General features: G+C 34.5%; 9 protein-coding genes across 15 annotated transcripts; 3 read left to right on the top strand and 6 right to left on the bottom strand.

Moving 5' to 3' along the window:
• Positions 1 to 693: 693 nt before the first annotated feature.
• LOC108967450 (peptidyl-prolyl cis-trans isomerase FKBP2) lies at positions 694 to 1,346 on the top strand. The gene is made up of 2 exons (XM_018930865.1): positions 694 to 972; positions 1,030 to 1,346. The coding sequence occupies exons 1-2, from the start codon at positions 814 to 816 to the stop codon at positions 1,288 to 1,290; spliced, it is 420 nt and encodes a 139-aa protein (XP_018786410.1). The 5' UTR covers positions 694 to 813; the 3' UTR covers positions 1,291 to 1,346.
• A 10-nt stretch (positions 1,347 to 1,356) lies between these two features.
• LOC108967449 (transcription initiation factor TFIID subunit 12) lies at positions 1,357 to 2,697 on the bottom strand. Of its 3 annotated transcripts, none has more exons than XM_018930863.1 (3): positions 2,557 to 2,697; positions 1,845 to 2,429; positions 1,357 to 1,773 (listed from the first exon to the last, which is right to left on the bottom strand). In XM_018930863.1, the coding sequence occupies exons 2-3, from the start codon at positions 2,097 to 2,099 to the stop codon at positions 1,453 to 1,455; spliced, it is 576 nt and encodes a 191-aa protein (XP_018786408.1). In that variant the 5' UTR covers positions 2,100 to 2,429; positions 2,557 to 2,697; the 3' UTR covers positions 1,357 to 1,452. The 3 variants fall into 3 exon arrangements, with proteins under 3 accessions (XP_018786408.1, XP_018786406.1, XP_018786409.1); XM_018930861.1 differs by having other exon boundaries at positions 1,845 to 2,387; XM_018930864.1 differs by having other exon boundaries at positions 1,845 to 2,070; positions 2,557 to 2,696.
• Positions 2,698 to 4,018: 1,321 nt separating this feature from the next.
• On the bottom strand, positions 4,019 to 5,185 carry LOC108967495 (heme oxygenase 1). Its single transcript, XM_018930956.1, has 2 exons — positions 4,861 to 5,185; positions 4,019 to 4,810 (listed from the first exon to the last, which is right to left on the bottom strand). The coding sequence occupies exons 1-2, from the start codon at positions 5,033 to 5,035 to the stop codon at positions 4,110 to 4,112; spliced, it is 876 nt and encodes a 291-aa protein (XP_018786501.1). The 5' UTR covers positions 5,036 to 5,185; the 3' UTR covers positions 4,019 to 4,109.
• Positions 5,186 to 5,326: 141 nt separating this feature from the next.
• On the bottom strand, positions 5,327 to 6,788 carry LOC108967496 (dihydrofolate reductase-like). The gene is made up of 2 exons (XM_018930957.1): positions 6,689 to 6,788; positions 5,327 to 6,603 (listed from the first exon to the last, which is right to left on the bottom strand). Exons 1-2 carry the CDS (start codon positions 6,766 to 6,768, stop codon positions 6,132 to 6,134), a joined length of 552 nt encoding a protein of 183 aa, XP_018786502.1. The 5' UTR covers positions 6,769 to 6,788; the 3' UTR covers positions 5,327 to 6,131.
• Positions 6,789 to 6,812: 24 nt separating this feature from the next.
• LOC108967497 lies at positions 6,813 to 8,375 on the top strand. 3 transcript variants are annotated; one of them, XM_018930960.1, is made up of 2 exons: positions 6,813 to 6,893; positions 7,731 to 8,375. In XM_018930960.1, exon 2 carries the CDS (start codon positions 7,736 to 7,738, stop codon positions 8,246 to 8,248), a length of 513 nt encoding a protein of 170 aa, XP_018786505.1. In that variant the 5' UTR covers positions 6,813 to 6,893; positions 7,731 to 7,735; the 3' UTR covers positions 8,249 to 8,375. The 3 variants fall into 3 exon arrangements, with proteins under 3 accessions (XP_018786505.1, XP_018786504.1, XP_018786503.1); XM_018930959.1 differs by lacking the exon at positions 6,813 to 6,893 and adding an exon at positions 7,460 to 7,573; XM_018930958.1 differs by lacking the exon at positions 6,813 to 6,893 and adding an exon at positions 7,460 to 7,573 and having other exon boundaries at positions 7,665 to 8,375.
• Positions 8,376 to 9,115: 740 nt separating this feature from the next.
• LOC108967476 (structure-specific endonuclease subunit SLX1 homolog) lies at positions 9,116 to 12,228 on the bottom strand. Its single transcript, XM_018930911.1, has 4 exons — positions 12,188 to 12,228; positions 10,042 to 10,275; positions 9,785 to 9,979; positions 9,116 to 9,714 (listed from the first exon to the last, which is right to left on the bottom strand). Exons 2-4 carry the CDS (start codon positions 10,264 to 10,266, stop codon positions 9,166 to 9,168), a joined length of 969 nt encoding a protein of 322 aa, XP_018786456.1. The 5' UTR covers positions 10,267 to 10,275; positions 12,188 to 12,228; the 3' UTR covers positions 9,116 to 9,165.
• LOC108967477 (mediator of RNA polymerase II transcription subunit 31) lies at positions 10,411 to 12,228 on the bottom strand. Of its 3 annotated transcripts, XM_018930913.1 has the most exons (4): positions 12,188 to 12,228; positions 11,416 to 11,794; positions 11,106 to 11,195; positions 10,411 to 11,046 (listed from the first exon to the last, which is right to left on the bottom strand). In XM_018930913.1, the coding sequence occupies exons 2-4, from the start codon at positions 11,441 to 11,443 to the stop codon at positions 10,514 to 10,516; spliced, it is 651 nt and encodes a 216-aa protein (XP_018786458.1). In that variant the 5' UTR covers positions 11,444 to 11,794; positions 12,188 to 12,228; the 3' UTR covers positions 10,411 to 10,513. The 3 variants fall into 3 exon arrangements, with proteins under 3 accessions (XP_018786458.1, XP_018786460.1, XP_018786457.1); XM_018930915.1 differs by lacking the exon at positions 11,416 to 11,794 and having other exon boundaries at positions 12,188 to 12,222; XM_018930912.1 differs by lacking the exon at positions 12,188 to 12,228 and having other exon boundaries at positions 11,416 to 12,181.
• Positions 12,229 to 12,704: 476 nt separating this feature from the next.
• Positions 12,705 to 15,143, top strand: LOC108967475 (DDB1- and CUL4-associated factor 12). Its single transcript, XM_018930910.1, has 6 exons — positions 12,705 to 13,373; positions 13,436 to 13,588; positions 13,647 to 14,048; positions 14,114 to 14,329; positions 14,399 to 14,587; positions 14,662 to 15,143. Exons 1-6 carry the CDS (start codon positions 13,077 to 13,079, stop codon positions 14,812 to 14,814), a joined length of 1,410 nt encoding a protein of 469 aa, XP_018786455.1. The 5' UTR covers positions 12,705 to 13,076; the 3' UTR covers positions 14,815 to 15,143.
• Positions 15,144 to 15,281: 138 nt separating this feature from the next.
• LOC108967474 (GRIP and coiled-coil domain-containing protein 2) lies at positions 15,282 to 20,140 on the bottom strand. Its single transcript, XM_018930909.1, has 6 exons — positions 19,960 to 20,140; positions 19,794 to 19,887; positions 19,391 to 19,686; positions 16,094 to 19,333; positions 15,926 to 16,043; positions 15,282 to 15,867 (listed from the first exon to the last, which is right to left on the bottom strand). The coding sequence occupies exons 1-6, from the start codon at positions 19,993 to 19,995 to the stop codon at positions 15,797 to 15,799; spliced, it is 3,855 nt and encodes a 1,284-aa protein (XP_018786454.1). The 5' UTR covers positions 19,996 to 20,140; the 3' UTR covers positions 15,282 to 15,796.
• Positions 20,141 to 20,224: the final 84 nt, after the last annotated feature.

Here is a 20,224-nt window from a genome sequence, read left to right as displayed (position 1 = left end):
TCTTGCACTAAATGTTTTTTGTACAGATTTTGGCCTATTTTAGCAATTGGGATTCGGAGAAACTATGAACTTGCCATGATATTTGAATAGACAGGAAAGCTCGAGCAAGCATCTAGGTGACATGAAAGTGCAAATCTTATTATATATATGTACATACTTACATAAGTACCCTACCAGACACCGATTTCAAAAGAAGAAAGTATTAACATATGTAGTATAACAACAAAATAAATTACAAATATGGAAAAGAAAACTATATACATATAACGAAATTTAAGGGTTCGGAAGCTTTTATACCTTATGAAAAAATTTCTTAAGCAGAGAAGACGTATAACGGMTAAATTAGTGAGTGTACTTCATTACTAATACATTTCACAAAACATCATGATTTTAATGAAATACATACAATAAAATATACAAAGTGTTTTAAAAAGTCACAATCATATTAAATAAAAAATCGAACAACTCATTTATTTGTATATATGTACATATKTATGTATGTATAAAATCAACAAATGATGCGCCAAATTGGAACCAACATTACATCAAACAGGAAGAAAAATATCTAGACAAGAAATACATGATAGTGTAAATCAGGTATGCATTCATACTTTGCGCTACCACATTTTACTACTTTGACGGTTTCTTAAAAACGGCAGCACTACTAATTTGTTTATCAGCTGTCAAAATTCTTATCTACTACAAATAACTACAAATCAACATCTACTGCGTGGAACAATTTAATTGCTATATCTATCTATTTAACAATAAGACAATATTCATAATTAACATTATAATAACATTCAAATAAAAATGAAGTTTTTTCTAATATTAGTTACATTAACTGTAATAACACTGAACGCTTTTGCCAAGGAAGATTCGAAACCCACGATAAAAATTGGTATTAAAAAGAGGGCGGAAAATTGCGAAGTAAAAGCTCGTAAGGGAGATACCATTCACGTTCATTATAGGGTATGTTTATATAATTATATAGACTTTAACTTCTCTTTAACAAGCGTATATTTATAGGGCACGTTAAAGGAYGGTACCGAATTCGACAATAGTTATGATCGTAATAAAGCATTTTCTGTGAGACTTGGAGCCGGTCAAGTGATAAAAGGATGGGACCAAGGGCTGTTGGGCATGTGCGAAGGTGAAAAACGTCGCTTGGTTATACCGCCTGAATTGGGTTATGGCAAAGCAGGAGCTGGTGACAAAATACCCCCAGATGCAACGTTGGTTTTTGATGTTGAATTAGAAAAGATTGATAGACCAAAAGTTGATCTGTAAAATCACTACTAGGTGAATTTCAATTTTCTTAATAAAATACTATTTTCCGAATAAAATCAGTTGTTATACTAGTATGAACAAAATTTGAAATGTATTTTCATAAAAAAAAGCTTAAAAACTATTTACGTATTTAAATAAAGATTGAAAAGTTCAGCACTCATTTTAATACTTTTTAATTGTTTTACGTATAAGTGCTAATCGTTGTTTATGTGCCTCTGTAATAGCTGCACGTTTATAGGGCCGCAACTCATCTGTACCGAATCCAGGTATCCACATATTCCATTTTCGTTCTAAATGTAGTTGAACATCACGCACTTCCACTTTTGAAACTTTTCTGTGTTTTGCAAACGCACAAGTCGCCTTTACTGCGTCCTCCACAAAATCATCTGCAATTTGTAGCAAGAGTTCTTCAACATCTTCATCAAGTTGTGCGGTGACATCAACTTCACGCACTAGTTCAAGTAATCGCGGTTTCGTTAAAATCTGTTGTGAATTAAAATTATTAGTAAGGTTTTCTATAATAAACTTATTTTATTTCCAAACAATTTACTTACGGGTTGATTTTCCGTTCCTCCACTTGTCTTTCCTCCACCACCCCCACTGCCACCAGCTGTTCCATTTGTACCTGAATTTCCAGAATTCGCATTTTGTGTGCCGCCGCTGCCACCACTTGCCGCATTATTGGTAGAAGTAATTCCAACAGAATTAGAGTTTGTCAAAGGACTACTTTGAGAGGGCGATGCCATAATGAAGTCCTGTGAGTCGTCGTTAGCGCCGTTGCTATCGAAATTTGTAAAAATATCCGACATTGTATGTTTTGATTTTTGTTACCAATGTATCGGATATGAGGTAAGACAATATGGAATTACCAGAAACCAGTCCAGTATTGAGGGGAAAGCTGGACTAGTGTTTTTAGTACTTGGATAGGMTGTTTACAGGAATTTTCATTAACAGGAGTGCATAGAGTAAAATATAAAGGTAAAACAGTTCTGTGACAAATTTAAGAAGATGCTTTGTTCCAAATATGTGGTTGTTTTAAAATTTTGTGTCCAAGAAGTTTTCAGTGAAGTAATCAGTTAAAACGTGTGTAACTTCGTCTGTAGTTTTGGTTTTAAAAAAATGCGTTAATTATAGGCACGCTATATTATAAATTTAAAATTTATATTAAATTAAAATAATAATAATAGTAGATAGACAAATGGGAGGGAGGTTCAGGAAATAAGCTATATTATTCCTTGTGTATTTTTGTTTAATTTGGCCACTTACTTCACTACTATTTCTCAAAATGTTCACCACAACAATATTTTTTTATTAAAAGTGTGTTTACTACAAGTTATTATATTCTTCACCGAGAACTAAATTGTTTTCTATTGTACTGTCAAAATATGGTGCAGATAATTACAATCCACAAAAGGTTGCCAGATTTTGTTTGACTCATATTTAAATAAACGCGGTGGCCACACTGAGAGTTTAAAATTTCGATTTTGACAGCACGTGAAGAATTAATTTTGCTTACAAATTTATTTACGCACGATGTTATTTCTTGTACAAAAAAWAATTATTAATTWATTAATTCGTTTTACATTTAATTWCTTTCGTACTAATTTTACAATTTAAGGGAGACCTTGGCGTAAAGTTGATACTTCATTTAGGGTTGCCGCGTCGGCGTTAACCTGTAGCTCAACGCTTTTGAGTATGCTAGTAAGACATAACATATGCACTAAATATTTATATGATTTGACGAAATTTTAACTATAGACATATATATTTACATCTTTAAAAAACCATTAGCATACATGAATACTCATACATCCTATTTAAAATAATTACACAGAAATAAGTTTAACAAGTTTTCGTTATTCAAGATAAAGTCGAGAACGATTACACAGTAMAACAGCTAATCTGGGGGGTGAGAAATTCCAAGTCAGGGTGATRGTACTAGGTCAGTATAGTAAAACCCTCAAAGGGTGTGAAAGTCACAGCTTATGGAAGTCGTCAGGCAAAGTGTCGCCGAGTGCAATAATTGCTTAAATTTGCTGGTGGAGTAAGATTGTGTGGCAACACAGGGATGATCTTGATGATAAAGAATTTTCAGGAGATGCAGAAGGGCCAACAGTGGAGTCACACATTGAGATTATGTGTGGTTCAGAAACTGACCATAGCGATGAATGCGATGCCACTAGTCCCGAACAACCACCATCGAAAAAGTCTAGGCAATATTTATTAAAATAAATAAATAAAATAAAAATAAAAAATTTTAAAAATGTTTACTTTATTTTTTTAGTAGTTTATGGCCTGAAGTCTGGAGTTATTGGGGAAAATTTATTTTAAAAAAAAGGCGATAAATGACACTTTTTTGAATAAAAACAAATAAAAGCAAATAGAAATTGTAATTCTTAATTTTTCTAAATTTGTTTCATCAAAATCGGACAAGTGGTTCGCGAGTTATGTTAAACTACGTTTTTGCCAAAATGTTACAACTAAGCGAAAAAACATCAAGATAAGGAAAAAATTTAAAAGGTCATAAAAAAAAACTGACACATACGAACGCCAAACCCTTTGAGGGTTTTACTATACTGACCTAGTACCATCACCCTGATTTGGAATTTCTCACCCCCCAAACAATAATCCCAAAAATGTTCCACAGTGTTATTATTACATATATTATCTAGATAATCTAGGGTTACATAATTAAAATTTAAATTTTTAAGGGATAGTTAACACCTAATATTTTTTATCGATATTTTGTATTTTGGAGCACTAAACTATATACATACATATTTTTTTATCTTTACCAGTCTATACAATTAGTGCAGGTTCTAACGCTTAGCTAATTTTAAAGCGAAATATACACCCATCACGAAAACTAAAACCATTGCCAATTTTCGTAAATTTGCACGGTTAACACCCTTTATAGAACGAACAACATCGCCGTTGTAAATAAAAACATTACGGCTTTCTTCTATAAATTCGGCACGTAGGTCGTCATTAAAATTTCCATAATTATCATTGAGTACTTGTCGTAATTTATCCTTCAAAACTGAAATTTTCTCCGGAAAATATGTTGCAGCACATCCCTCTGGGCAAATGGTGACTTGACAGGGCATTGGACGGTTCTCTAAATCGTCAACTTCCGGGTTTGAATTAGGTAATTTCACTTCTTCTTGTTCCTCCTCAGCTTGTTTACCAAACCAAAGTTTTCTCTTAATCATTCGTTTCTTTTGTAGTAATTGACCGCCAGACATTAAAGCCATATACATTTGATAAGCGTACGCAAACAAGAGTAATTTATTTTTTGCATTGACTTCTTCTAAATGATCGATATATTTTTTAACACTCTCCCTTGGTTCGTAATTATCTTTCCAATTTTTGCCAAGGAAATACGCCAAATCTTGTTCAAAAGCAGATTTGCGATGAAGTTCTTTGGGAAGTAAGTTTTCAGGAAGATTTTCCTCCAAGAATTTGTAAACTTCGTAAAATGCTAATAAACCATCAAACCAAACAGCATCGTCCGATAGCGCTGAAACAAAACGTTTTATAACAAAGGCTATTTCATCCTATGACACTCACCTAAAGCGAATTTTGCATTCACCAGCACATCACTAATTTTATGCACGTCTTTCGTGGCTTTACGCAATTCCTTCGTAAAAGTCATATCAACAACAGGCTTTGTAGCAACATCGTCATTTGTTTGATCTGATGTTAGTTTTCGTTCTGAAGAAACTGTTTGCGACACAGATTCCATAATTATTTGATTGCGCGATTTTTTTGGCAACACACTTCTAACGTAATCTTATACAGGCGTTTTTGGAAAACAACAAATTTATTGAAATTATTTTCTCCAAAAATTAATTGATAGACAAGGAAGAATAGTAATAAACAATACCAAACAAAATACTTCACCATCTGTGAATAATATAAGCACTTTGCAAGTGTTGCCGGACAAATTCAATTTACTTACACAAATAATATTGCTAGTCATGTAAATGTTAAATTGTTTAACTTTAACAAATATTAATAGTTTTGATAATAAAAAACAGGAAGATTAACATTATTAAAAATCTCAAAAATAAATTATATGTATAAAAAAATATTTTATCAAGTTCTTATTCAGCCCTATTCTGCATTTCGACTCGAATCGAAATTTTTTCAGCTTGGCAACTTTGGTATTCTGCGTTTCGATTAGTTTCGATCAATCTTCGACATTTCCAATTTTATGTATTCTACATTGCGATCGTAGTTCCGTTTTTGTAAGTTAAAACGTAATATAAATGCAGAATAGGGCTGATTATATTATGGTTCCGGAAACTTTAAAATACAATGTGTTGGCARCACTGTTGGTGAATCTTTTCTAGAGTGAATAACCGCCAACTTATAGTATTTGTTGACAAATTATTTTTATAAATGCGCCAACAAAAATAGTATTGAATATATATGTACGTATAAAATTAGTTATAAAGTAAAGTTTTTGAAAAGACGCTCAATAAAATGATGCAAAATAATGCACACTTCAACTTGTCGGGGAAAAGGAAATTTAAAATTGTTGCCTAAATTTTGAGTTCAAAGTTTCCCCTTCCTCTTCAGGAAGTAATACAAAGGTATTGTTTAATATTATGCTCATAACTTTGCATTTGTTTTTAAATTGTTTCCAACCAGAGGTGGCTGACTGCGAAATAGTGGAATTAGTGTACATAAAAGAARGATACTTTTGATTTTTTTTTTTTTCAAATCAAAAGATACTCGTTTTTTCTTGTTCTATAGCTCTGTTAGCGTATATATTGTTAACAAATTAGAAAAAAACACCTAATTTTTACTAATTATCAATTAATTAACTGTAAGGATTACTTTTGGTAAATTTTGAATTCATATTGCACACCATTTTCTTCCTGTACACCTAATGGCGTCTCCGGATCCGGTCCTATTTCTTTGAAACTATTTGGTATTTTAGGGAAAAATATATCACAGTTAAACTTTTGTTTAATGTTTGTTATATAGAGGCGATGACAGCGCGGTGAAGACATAGCTTCTCTGTAAACCCCACTTCCGCCAACTATCCAAACATTTTCAATTCGTTCTCGCAAATCTCTTTGTTCCAATCGTTTCATTGCTGACACTAGATTAGGAAATAAAAACACATTTGTTGGCAGATCGGTTGGCGATAAAGTTGAACTTAAAACAACATTTATGCGGTCTGCAAGCGGTCGCTCGTGTTCGGGTATACTTAAATAAGTACGTCGTCCCATTATAACAACATTATGCTTTGTGATATCACGTCGTCGTTTTGTTGTTTGTGTAAAATATTCATATTCCGACCTTGAATGTATAAAACAAAGTACATGAAGCTTGTTAATAATTGCTTTTAAATATACAAAAGAAAAAAATAAATACACATACACACTTTAAACTCCATGGCAAATCACCGTTTAAACCTATACCTGAGTTCTCGCAAACAGCGGCGATCAAATTAAAATTCAACATTTCAATTAAAATTTGTATTTTCCTGATGTTATACTTATAAAGCAGTTAAATATTAATTTAGTAATAAAGTGATTTTGCGAACTAATCACTTGTAACAACCGCTCACTTCAAGTTCCTGTTGACGAGTAAGTCTAGCTTTTGGTATTTTAGAAATAAATAATACACGATAAGCCATTCTAAAAAACATGTTTTAGAATTCATAGCCAGTTAGAACAACCATTGCAAAAATGTGAGAGGCCCAGCAGGAAATTCAAATTTTTCTATAAATATAGCTTGGCGAAATAGGCTAAAATAAATTTTTGCAAATAGTTTACTATAGGGGGAAAGTAGCTTAATCGTGCGAAACAAGTTTTTTGAAAAAAATCTCAATGGATTTTGAAATAAAAAAAAAATAAAAATATAATCGCTTTACCTATGTATGTAACGCTGGGAGGTTTTACTCCTCCTACTTTAAAAACCGCTATTTTATTCTTGCAATGTCAACATTCATTGTATGTTCTTGTAAAATAATTTTGAGTGAATTCATTTAACTTAGTGAAAACTGGATACTGGTTACGTGGCAAATTTTAAACAATAATAATGTATATTTTTTATTATTATTTCTACTTTGTATGTATTTATCGCTTTCAAATCTCAAAAGTTACAAAATATTGAAAATTTTAACTTTTTAACTCTCATTTTTGACAAAAGTTGTAAAAATAAAATGAAACAAACTACATATATTTAATGTCCGGAATAAAACATATTGACATTCAGCAACTAATCCACCACAACGCTGCTGTAATGCTCTTTCTGTAAACTAAATGTAAGCTAAAGGATTATATTCAACTATTCAGTAACTTTAAATTATATATATATTTCTATTATTTGAATTATTGCGGTTATGATACCGGAAGGTGCATAACTCAAAATTGCTTACCCATCGAAAATGTGTTCTAAACGGTGCAAACATTCCTTTAAAGATCGAATGCCCACTTGTGGCATAGAGCGCAAAACACATGAATGTCCAATACCATTACCTGCGTGCATATTACAGAAAGATGACGCTGTTGACTGCGATAAGTGCAGGCCACCGAATAGTGCACACGAGCATATATGCTTGTGCAAACCAGATCAGACGGGGTCTAAACTTTCAAGTCAACATGAATCAGAATTTCAGTCGCCACAACAACAAAGTAGCGTAGAATTTCAGCAATCAACAGAAAATACAAATAATGAGCCCCTTAACGGAACTAGCAGTCATGAAAATACAAACAATCTGCAGCCTACTATAAGTTATAAGAAGCAAGAGAAGGTTTCTCCAACACATATAAGATACATGGACGAATGGGAGGCAATGGGCGTTATGTTGGCAACAAATGGTCGTGTTTGGGGTTTAGAAGATAAGGGATTTGCACGACAATACAAGGCGGCATTAAGCGCGGTAAATACTAAATTTGAAGAGGAAGCTGCCAATATGGCTGGACGTTCAACTTATTAATGCCCATCATAGTAATATATTATTGAATTGAATAATTTACCTGACAATGTAAACATTAATATAGCCAATATTTAGTAATCCTTTGGAATCTACCATTTAAAGTATAAAAAAATATAAAAATAGCAAAACTTGGAGCTAATTTGGAGAATAATTAAAATTTGGTTGGAAAACTTCCGTTTGAAATAAAACTTAATTGTAGGAGAGTGCTAAGAATGCAAAGCTAAGAATCCACAATACATAAAATATTGATTTAAGGGGGAAATGGAGATTTTAATTTTTTTCGATTTTTTTTACTGTATATTTCAAGATCCCATTAAGATATCCAAATTAACGATCCCCTCATAGCTTCAAAACTACTGCACTGATCTTTTTGAAGACTCTTTTTTATACGTAATACGCTACGACCTTAAGGCTGGAGAGTTTTTTCAGACCTGTTAATCTTTTTTTATTACACAATACAATAACTAATTAACCGTTCTTTTTTTTTCTTCAAAGGGTTCCCAGAAAGTAAAAAATAGAAACTTTGAAAAACAGTTTAGCGTTACTTGGGAAAAGCGATTATCTAACGATATCATTTTGATTTCAGATTGCCGCATTTTTTGATATTTCTCCATGACAATGTTACAGAATATTCTTCAAATATTGTACTATAATGTGCCATTACTCTTTATAAAAAATTTTAACTGTTTCATAAAAATAATCATATAAATGTGCCTTGTTTTTGTGTATATACATACATGTGTATATCTTTATATGAGTACATTTACATACATGCATATGTACATATGGGTATGTAAATATAAATATGTGGTTAATTCAGTCTTTTCGAGGCTAAATAATGGTGTGATTGAAATAAAAATGTACGTGTTTTGAAATTTAAAAAACATCGCTTTATTTTCCATTCAATTAAAAAYTCATCAGTCGCTCAATTCATATATTTCATGTTGATCGCCACTTATATTTTGTATATTTGCTCCATCAAGAACGGAAGTTTCCATAAAATCAAACTTATCGAATTCAGTGTTTTTTTTAGATTCAGCACTTTCACATTCACTATCAGATTTACTTACACTAATATCACTATCATCACCATATTCATCGTCCTCTTCAATATGTTCCACACCACTTTGTTGAATTTTACGCTTACGCTGTAGTAAAGCGACCCAAGTAAATTTTTCCTCGCACAAYGGACATTCACCCGCAATAGGTATGTAATGCCCACGATTGTTTTCATCGGAAGATAATATATAATTGGCTAAGCAAATAATGTGACAAGTGAGCTTGCATAATGAATTAATGCATCCAATACGCGAACGGTCAGGGTCCTCAATACGATGCATACACAAGTGGCATTCGGTTGCCCAAATAGCCTTTGGTGGTTCCTCGCCATTTTTAGGTCGAGTGGCTTGAGATTTTGGTAGTTGAACATGGCCGCTTACAATTTCCATATGAAGCGGTGGTTTAAGCTGGTAAAGAATATTATTTTTTTTCACTCTTTATGCTTTATAATCAAAATAAAATTGTATGAGTACTTACTATAAAATCACATTCGTATTCTCTTTCTAACCAACGAATTGTGAGTGGTAATCGATTCCACGGGCCCACATTTAACATACGGCTCAATATTCGAAAATTGTACTGGAAATTACTTTCTTTTGGATATTTACGTCGCAACTCCGAATATTGTTTAAGCCGTGTAGAAAGTGCCGGTTGCTGCCACGCCCACTCAAACTGTAAACGATTGTAGCATCGTTTTTTTTTATTGATATTTATAGGGTTACATTAATATTCACCTGCAACGCTGAAATATTATTTGGAAAACCATGTACTATCATAACCATGTGCCAGGGTCCTTTGTTACTGGTGCGTTTGGCACCACCAAAATCTTTACCTCGATTATGCTGGTTTATACGGCGTTTGGGGTTTACGGTAAAACCAATATAGCAGCGTCCATTGTAGCGTTTTTCAGCACTTTGACTGCAAAGCAAATACACCCCATAGAAAAACGAGTTACTCATGCTGAATAACTAAAATAAAAGAAATAAAAAATGATAGATCTAAAACAATGGTAAAAATTCTCGACATTAAATTTCTTTCGTTCTTTTTTCGTTTCAAAGTTATWAGGTACAAAAAAGTATGGGATACAATAAAACAATCACACGTAAATGGTTTAGATAGTAAAGCTTTCTATATTATTTAAAGTTCATAATGACTAAATAAATTACTAACTAATGAGAGAAAAACTATGCAAATCTAGAAGCGCTTTCAGTTATTACTATTAGCGGCGGTATTATTTCCATTTGGTATGCCCATTAATGCGTTGCCAACACTTTGCTGTTGTTGTGCTTGCTGGGGTTGCTGYTGTTGTTGTTGTTGGAGTTGCGCATTATTCACCAAGCCATTTTGTAAGCCTGCATGCGCGTTACCAGCTCCCTGTTGCTGTTGCCCCGCCTGTTGCTGTTGCTGATTCTGTTGATTTTGCTGAGCATTTTGCTGCTGTGCATCCATTGCAGCCAAATCGGCAGCATTCATTTGCCCGATACCATTGACACTATTAAACATTTTAATACGCTTACGAGTATAATGTTGCCACTGCAATATAGCTTGATCATCGATGAATTTGCAACATTGCGAATTGACAATCTCACGTCGAAAGTGTTCGTATTGCAATAGATCAAGAAAATACAAACACATCGGGTACATTAGATATTTGGCATATTCAGGCTCTTTCCAATATTGCAGGTATTTAAGATAATTGATAAATGCTTGATCCTTAAAGTAACCTCGTTGAGCTAAAACTACAAGCGAAACTTTGTTGTTATTACTGTCTTCATAAAAATGAAATGCATTTACTTACAGTTTAAATAATTGGGATTAGCCAGGCACTGTACGAATTCAAGTTCAACTTGCCATCGTAATTTTTGTTGATCCTCTGATTCAATAGCCGCTWAAAGGGGAAAGAAAAATTAATATTTTTTTACAATCATTTTCGGAAACTTTCCATAAAATAAATATATAGTGTAGAGGGTTAAGATGTTAATCCAAAAGTTATTGTGTTGACATTTTTCGATTTACAAATTGTCAAATCAATGCGAATCACGAAATATGTATGTTATTGTTAAAATTATTAATTTTAATATGTAATAAAAAATTAGCAATTTACTTACTCTTACCCTTTCCATACATCTTGGCCATGGTGCATGGAAGGGCTCTGTTCTGTTTCTTAATGGTGTTGTTTCTAAATGTCAACTGTAGAAGCGCCTTTATTAAGACGCAAACATACAGTAACCTTGACCGGAAAGTTGTATTTGATTGTGGCGTTGGTGGAAGTTGTAGTAGCAGTTGTTATATTTGGGTGGTGGTGGTGTTGGAGAATGGTGACAAGTGATAATTGTTGTGGTACTGTTGGGCGTAGGTGTGTGAACGTGGCGATGAAAATGCGATAGTAATGTTGGTTGGTCGGGTGTAATGTTCTCGAACACAAATTTATTTATATCAAGTTTTGAGCTGTCTTTTCCTAAAAGTGTATATCTCCTACTCGACTAACTGCACGCACAATTAACGCATATACAAGTGTATTATGTGGAACACAAATTAAACATATGCAGATATATAAAAGAGATAATTTAAATGCAAAGGTTTTAGACCGATATTACTTTAGCTAGGCTTAACCCAAGCAGGGGTCATTACATATAACGCGTTAGCCAATGTATTATATTTACATTCATTCAGAACAGTTATGAAAATTGGGTAATATCAATAAAATCAATTCAAACATTAACTCTTACAGTAAAAGGTATAAGATAAATACACGAAATGTAAATGAAAAGCACAGAATTGGCGGCGAGATACAAAGTACCTCTCGCCTTTTATATGAAACAACTACTAATTTGTCAAATTATCCACAAAATYACACTTTGAATTTTTAATTTTACAAACCGTATGCGTTCATTGCCCAAATGCAACAAATTTGTTTTAAAATTCCTTCCCTCCTCAATATACAATTAAATATTTTTCGACGGAATGTAAAAAATTTGTAGAAGTGCAGAAAACTAAATCAACAAGAAAAAAATTAAATTTGGCAGAGGTAATTCTGGAAGTTGCCAGATTGCATTTTAAATATATATGGCTTAAACATGAAGTGAGGGCTTAAAGTGGCCATACACGACGCACATGTGCGTTCGATCTGTATGTGTGCGATCGCGGCTTACACACATGTATGTCGTGTATGGCGCTGTGTGCACACAAAATCTCATATTTCTCGTGTTGTCTGTGTAAAAAACGAACTTAAAATGGATTTGTATGTTGTGTGTGGCAAAAGATTTCTTCAGATCGAAAGCACGTGTGTGTCGTGTATGGCTCCTTTTCCAAAGTTTCGAAATAAATTAAATTTGCTAAACAATTTCTGAATCCAATTCAATATTTTGTAAACTAGTTTAATTATGTGATAAAAATAATGGACAATAAAATGGTTATAAAGCAGGAATAAAAATAATATTATGTCGTTTAAAATTTTGGAATTTGAACCAGTTTAAAAGACTGTAAACGTGGCATTATGTCAAACTATTTCAATTACATTACCCTTTATCGTTTTCATTTCACACTGACATTCGTTTTTCATTGTCGCAGAGAAAAAGTATCGTACAGAGATTTTTACGGCGACCGTGGTAAACAAAAAAATATATTTTTTATTTCGAAAACTTTAATGTGTTTCCGTTGTTTGAGTGTTAAAAAAAGCATATATAGATAGCGTTCAAGCACAGTTTCTGTCTGCTGCTACCAGGAGGGTTCAAAAGTCATATAGTGTGGTATAGTAACGACAGCAAAAATGTTTGAGATACGTAACAAAAACACTATGGTCTTTAGTTCCATGGTTAAAACTGTGCGACATAGTGTAGTAGGTACCCATCCTTCTTGTCATGTACCAGCACGTCTGGAAGAACGACGTGCTAAAGCACGAGCCTTACGCCAAGAACGACGCCGAAAACCCGACAAACCTGACGATTTCGTTACCTACGACGATTCTGGTAGTGATGAAGAGACTCCACAGCAACAAGAAGAGGTCTTGAATACCTCATTCAATCTATGCGATTATTTACGTAGCAGAGAGACAGGCTTAAAAGAGGTTTGAAATGAAATACACAGAGTTTATCTGAGAAAGTGATTTTTAATATTTTATATATTCAGCAACGCAGTTTTAACTTTGAGAATACTAGCCGCTATGTGTTGACGCATGATATGCTACGAGAAACGCAGATACATTTAGGTTATATCAATAAGGTGTTTTGCTCCAAATGGTTAAGTAATCGTCAAGTTGTTTTTGGGACCAAGTGCAATAAAGTGAGTAACTAYAAGATATTACATCCTTGAGTTCTCTTTAATTTGTATGAGTTTGTAGCTACTGGTCTACGATGTAAATATGCGCCGTGTGGATGCGATTCCAACGCTTTCCAATAATCGTGCAAATCACCCTGAAGTCCAAGGTGGTTTACATGCTATCGAAATCAATCCAAGTCGATCATTCCTCGCCACAGGCGCACGCAACTCGGCGGATATAGCAGTTTATCGCTTGCCGACATTAGACCCTGTTTGTGTGGGAGAAAACGGACATCGGGATTTAATAATGGGCATGTGTTGGTTAGATGATCAATTTTTGGTGTCTGGGTCTAAAGATTCACGTCTGTCATTATGGCGTATAAACGAAGATCTCATGGATTTTCCGGATGGCGGTAAGGAAGCATGTCCTACCTTCGCCACCATTAATCCATTATGTGTAAAAGACGTACGCACAGCACAACGGGTATAAACAAATGGAATTAAAAATACGTTCATCCGAACATATAAATAAATTGTAGTATTTTCCAGATTCGTTCACTGTGCTTCAACAAAGAATTCAAAGAAATTGCAGCTCTTTCTCTCAACGGTTATATACATATTTTCAATGCTGAAACATTCAAACAAAAGTTATCACGTAAACTGCCAAATTGCCAGGATAATGTGAGCATAGCTTATCACAGCGATGGGCTCTATGCTGTCGGCTGTCGCTCATACACCATTCTGCTAGACGCACGAACACTACAGGTGAATTTCAACAACAAAGTTTCATATGTATATCTCTCTTTAAGTAAATCCTTTTATTTTTTGTATTAGACAATCAAGAAGATCACTTCACGTTACAATGGATGTGGSATACGTGCCACCACATTCGAAGGCAATCTCTTAACAGTTGGTACCGGTTTGGGTATGCTGTTATTCTATGATATACGTGCTGGTAAATATTTGGAAAGCAGCGTAAATGCTTCACGAACAGTGGCGCTCAAATGTAGTAAAGGTATTGTGGTGAGTATATTTTTTTTTGTATATTCGAGTCATGTACTTCATTTATACATATATGTCAAATTTATATTGTTTAGTATCCTGAAGATGAAATGGATGGCTTCCAACAAGTGAAATATGTACCAGCTATTTATACACATTGTTACGATAGCACAGGCATGCGACTATTTGCTGCTGGTGGTCCCCTGCCTGCTACACTTGTCGGCAATTATGCAGGTGTTTGGCAGTAATTCCGTAAAGCAAACAAAATATTTAGCTGTAACTTAGCATAAATGTTCAGATACTCGTATCTGTGTGTGATTTTTGGAAGTATTTCCACATTTATTTTAGATTAGATTTTTAAGATGCGATTTGTAACCACTAGGCCAATATTTTATTAATGTAGTCGAGTGTTTCACTTTCAGCAATCAATAAGCCTAAATCCTTTCATTTAAGATTAAGTTTTCTTAAAAAGGCTCGGATTAGTAAAAACTTTTGTTTATAAAAAACAATAAATAAAACTATATACAATTTATTTTAACGATATTTATTTATTTTTTTCTTACTATCATTGCACTATTATAAATCTGAAATGAGTAAATAAATGGAGCCCATCCACAATATAAATTTTAATTGTTTTTATTGACATAATAACATGTTTATATACTGTCCATAACTATATACACATATTCACTATTTTCTAAAAAAAAAGTTTAAATAACGTTTAATAATTTAGCACTTTATTTACATTTGGTACATTTAATTAATTTTCAATCTATTGGAATAATGTTTGGTGGGGTYTTTTGATTTTTGCCAATATTTTCGAAAAATAATACGTTATACAATTTGTAAGGTTCTTTSCTTTTATATGTACATGCATGCATGTAAATAATACAAATATTGTTGCCTAAAGTTGATAATTGCCTAGGATAAATACATTTCTTTAGCATGGCATAATAATTTTACGTATACCTATACATATTTTAAATATAAAAATTGCATTTATAGACACTGACACAGAGTAATGGAAATGAAAACAAAAAACAAAAAAATACTTTGAAAGCAAATAAAATTGGCTTGAATAATTACGAAAACATCAAACTTGTGGTCGTCAACAATTTGTTGTGTAGGTATTTACTGTCTTCCGATATTTTACATCTTTATATTAATTCAAAGCTCCCAACACAAATTATGCTCAAATACTTTAAAATATACTATATAGTTTTTTCGATTTCAACTATTTCCACCGCTTCCGAAAAGTGGTAGAAAACTGCCCCAACCACGTCCTTGTGTTTCAGTGGGCACTGAAAATGATGTAAGTAATTTGAAATGCTTACAAATGCATATATGTATTTTACTTACATTTTTGTCCTTTGGCCACGCAGTTCAAGATGTCTTTTTCTTCGCGACTAAGTTTTAATATGGTTTGAAGTACCGGAACTAGACGTACACGCTCGTCACCATTAGTCAGCATAAGGAACTGTAAGAGAGATTTTAACAATATGCAAGTAAAAATATAAATTCACTTACCTTCAATACGACGTTCTTCAAATATTCCGCATTGTGCATATGCTGTTCCCGTTCGACGGCACGTTCTTGTCGCCGCAACTCTTCCTTTAGCATATCATTCATCTGTGTCAATTTTGCCAAATCTTGTTCATTCTCAGCTAAAAGCGCTGTAAGATGGCGCACGCTACTCTCTTGCTTCGCAAGTAATTCTCGAGTTACATGTAGTTCCCCCTGTAAGGTCTCAGTATTGTTATTGCCGGAATTTAATTCATTCCAGCCCAGGCTGTTGCTGCCAATCGTGGTAACGGTGTCCGTTTGGAAGGCATGCATTGGTGTGTTAAGCAATTCATCTAGCGGCATAAAGTCGTGTTGGGAGCGTCGTGAACTACTGGAAATCTTTCGTAGTGCTTGAACTTTAGTGGTATTGATAGCTATATTGGCTTCCTCCGAACCCTCTGCATCCTCACGTTCGGCAAGCATTAGCAATTGATTTGAACTCGCTTCGATGTATGTGGGTGTATGCATTGAGGATGCATTTACGTTTGATACTGCAGCTGCACCTACAGTGGGCGGTACACGCACTGTTTGGTTCTGTACTGCTCGAAGCTCATCGATTTGCTGTTGATATTTTGCTTGCATATCTTGCACTTGCTGTGCGTGACACTCATGTGCTGTTTCCAATTGCAGCCGATGTGTGCGAAGGGTCTCCTGATGTTTTTGCAATTGCAAGCGTTGTTCTTGCACTAGATGGTCATTTTGCTGGCGTAACTCGTCCTCCAAAGCACTTAGCGCTCGGGTTCGGCTCTGCAGATTCTCGTTGTCTAAATACAAGTCTGCTATTTGTTGTTCTAGTTCGACAAGTTTTTTAGTTTGCGCCGTGATCGTCTGTCGCAGTTGCTCTTCAATGGCTCGCGCATGCGTTAGCTCCTCTGCTAGTTCACGCTCACGTGTGGTGTCGGTATTCTGTTGTTTTCGCAAGACGGCTTGTGCTTTTTGTTTATATTCAGCATGTTCGGTTCGCAAACTATTMAATGAGCCTTCGACGTTTTGCAACTTAATTTGTGTTTCTTTAAGATTCACTTCGGTTTGGTGTAGACGCTGCTCCAATTTCTGTTTTTCATTTTGCGTTGATAACAAGGCGGCGGAGCTCTCAGCAGAGCATTGCGATATTTCCAGCTTGATCTGTTCGAGTTCTTGTTTTAAACCTTCTTGTGACAGCTCCAGCTGCTTTCTGGCCTCACTCGTCACCTGTTTGGCATGTACYGCATCCTTCAGTTGCTCCTGCAATAGGTCAACTTGTTCCTTTAGTTCCTTCGCATGTAATGCTTCTGAATCTTTTGCCGACTCAACAATTGCTATTTCTTTGCGTAATTGTGTAATGGTATGTTCTTTGTTGGATAGGAGCGCATTGAGCGACTCTAGTTCAYCGATTTTAGCTGCAAGTTTTGTGGTTGCTTCCATAAGCGATTTCTCTGCTGCTTCAATTTCTAAATTAAGTACATTCGCTTGCTTGCGGGATGACTTCAACTTTTGATTCTCCGTTTTTAGTGACTCGATATTTTTTTGTTGTTCTTCATGCTCTCGTTGCAAAAGTTTTAATTGTTTGCGCGCCTCCTCCAATTCCGCTTTCTTCGCCACATGCACGGACTGCTGTTGCTCCATTTCTTGCAATTGTCCAGTTTGTTCTTGCAATTTTTTCTTTAGTTTAACGGCAAGGCCACGCATTTTATTGTACTTCTCTTCGAAACTATCGTCGATTTCGCGCAATCGCGAGAGTTCTTCSGCTCGTGAAATGGTCGATGTAGAGAGTACTTCGCTTTGTGCATCAGCGTTGCTGCGTAGTGTTTGCAATTCCTCATTGAGGGCTCTCAGCTGCTCGTCGCTCCGGCTGCTAGCAACTTCGAGTACATGTGTCTGCTGGCGAGTCAAATCGATTTCTCGTGTTATTTCACGAACTTGTGCCTCCTTTTCTGCTATGGCTACATCCTTTTGCAATAGTTTTTCATCAATTTGCTTCAACTTTGTGTTGGTTTTTCTCAGCTCATTTGTTAGCTCCTGTTGCTTTTCTTGTTGACGCGAAATGACATCACCTCGCGCTTTCAATGCTTCATTTAATTCGCGCATTTCGCAAAGTAAATCAGCGTGCTCCCGCTCCATTTGTGAATATCGTTTATGAAGTTCCATATAATTTTCATCGGTGAATTTAGTTGAGTCTTCTGACTTATGCTTTTCATTTTGTTGTTGTTGTAATTGTTSTAATRCCGAATTTTTTTCCTCTTCAAGCTGTTTTAGTACGTCTCGAGTTTGCTGTAAATCTTTATGAACTTGCGTAGTTTCACTCAACTTTTTATTCAAATTATCAATTTCAATCTGCAAGCGCTGCTTGTCCGATTGCAGTTCCTCTATTCTTTTGCATTCCTCAATTAAAGAGTTTCGCTCARTTTCCAAAGTATCCAAGCGCTCTAACAATTCATTTTGCAAGATATTAATTTCACCAGCCTCTAAACGAGGTTTACATATGTGACACTGGGTTTTTAAGTCAGAAATCTCTTGATTAAAGCACTTTACTTCCGTTTCATGTTCCTCTTTTTGTTTGTCATTATCTTGTTCTTTTATTTTGTCATTTAGTGAAACAATCATATTTTTTAATTCCTTCTCTTTCAATTGTGCCTTTAACAAAAGCTTGTCCTTTGCCATTGAATCCTGACGCACACGTTCGCATAGCTCTTCTAATTCTTGCAACTTTGTGTGGAACGGTTCGACACTAAAATAATCCGCCGTTGATAGCTTAACTGTAGACTCATTATTCAATACATTATTTGATTTTAATTGTTGTCGAAGATCTTTATTCTCTCTTTGCAGTATATTAACTTGAGCGAATATAAGTTTGGAAGCCTCTACTATCTCGTTTTGCCACTTTGATACAGCTTCAGCGTATTCGTGTTGTGTTTCTAGCAGTACGCGCTTACATTCCTTTAGATTTTTCAACTTACGATGAATTTCTACAAAACGATCTTTCAAAGCGTTAAACTTAAGCCGCTGTTCCGCGTGGATTTCTTTGGCTCGTCTGTACTTGCGTGAAAGTTCCTCTAACGCCAGTGTAACACTATTTTCGTGCTCTTTGAGTGCTTTATTTTCTTCTTGGGTAACGGATACTGTACTCTGTAAAGCAGTGTTAATACTTTCTGCTTCCTTCAACTTATTTACTTCAAGTTCAAGCAATCCCAAATGCTTTTTTTGTTCCATCCCCAAAATATTTACCTATGTTACAAATGCATGAAATTTGATATAAGATTTGAGTAGTTTACTTCAACATACTTGCTTTAGTTGATCTTCCATGCGGTCAATATCCTTCAAAAGCGATTCATTGTCATCATTAAGTCTATTCAACTGTCGCTGCAGTGACTCGTTTTCGATGCGTAATTTGGTTACGGCCTCTTCGTCTGCTGTACATTTTTTTTGAAGATCACAGAGCTCGCTTGTTAGCTTTAGTTTTTGTTCCGTAAATTGCTCGAGCGTCTCTTTCATGATCAGAATCGACATTTTGTCGGCCTCTTTTTGAGTTTCACTTTCCATGAGCGCTTCTTTCAATTTACGATTTTCTTCAGCAAACTCTGTGAAATAAAAATGATGACGTAGTTTTTATTTGTGCGACGAGAGCCACATCATATAAAAAATATAATAATTAGCTTATGACAATATTTGTTCACAGTGYACCAACCATCTTTGGCTTGTTTCGCCTTTTTGGCGATTCCTAGCAGTCCCTTATATTTATGAATCAATTCTTCTTTACTCAGGGCATCAATGGGATTCTTCTATTTTGCGTAGAAAAGGAAGATAAACAAAAATTAATTGAGAATTACCACTACAATTTTATGTTGACATACCGACTGCCCAGGAGAGATTACAACCTTTTCATCCATTGCCAGGATACGTAACGATATCGAAGCCGATTTTGTTAATTTTTTATATTTTGGGGTAATATTTTTATAGCCGTTTAAGCAATTGCAAACTTCATTTCCAAATGATAAATTTGATAATTTTTAAATGCAAAACTAACAAAGTCATTTTTACTTCTTCTAAAATGTCATTAGTATAGGGTTACCAAGCCTATAATTAACATATGTTAAATAGTGTTTCCGCAGCTATTAA

Source organism: Bactrocera latifrons, unplaced genomic scaffold (genome assembly GCF_001853355.1).
Source record: "Bactrocera latifrons isolate USDA-ARS-PBARC rearing strain unplaced genomic scaffold, ASM185335v1 scaffold_189, whole genome shotgun sequence".
Lineage (NCBI taxonomy): Eukaryota > Metazoa > Arthropoda > Insecta > Diptera > Tephritidae > Bactrocera > Bactrocera latifrons.
The sequence above is the reverse complement of the archived record's forward strand: the minus strand, read 5'-3'. Positions and strand labels throughout refer to the sequence as shown.

Bases quoted from the DNA above. Each gene is read 5' to 3' on its own strand.
- LOC108967449 (XM_018930863.1), bottom strand. From the start codon at position 2,099: ATGTCGGATATTTTTACAAATTTCGATAGCAACGGCGCTAACGACGAC. The intron at 1,774-1,844 runs GTAAGTAAATTG...AATTCACAACAG, and splicing joins GAGGAACGGAAAATCAACCC to ATTTTAACGAAACCGCGATT.
- LOC108967495 (XM_018930956.1), bottom strand. From the start codon at position 5,035: ATGGAATCTGTGTCGCAAACAGTTTCTTCAGAACGAAAACTAACATCA. The intron at 4,811-4,860 runs GTGAGTGTCATA...GTTTTGTTTCAG, and splicing joins GAATGCAAAATTCGCTTTAG to CGCTATCGGACGATGCTGTT.
- LOC108967496 (XM_018930957.1), bottom strand. From the start codon at position 6,768: ATGTTGAATTTTAATTTGATCGCCGCTGTTTGCGAGAACTCAGGTATA. The intron at 6,604-6,688 runs GTGTGTATGTGT...TATACATTCAAG, and splicing joins GATTTGCCATGGAGTTTAAA to GTCGGAATATGAATATTTTA.
- LOC108967497 (XM_018930958.1), top strand. From the start codon at position 7,697: ATGTGTTCTAAACGGTGCAAACATTCCTTTAAAGATCGAATGCCCACT.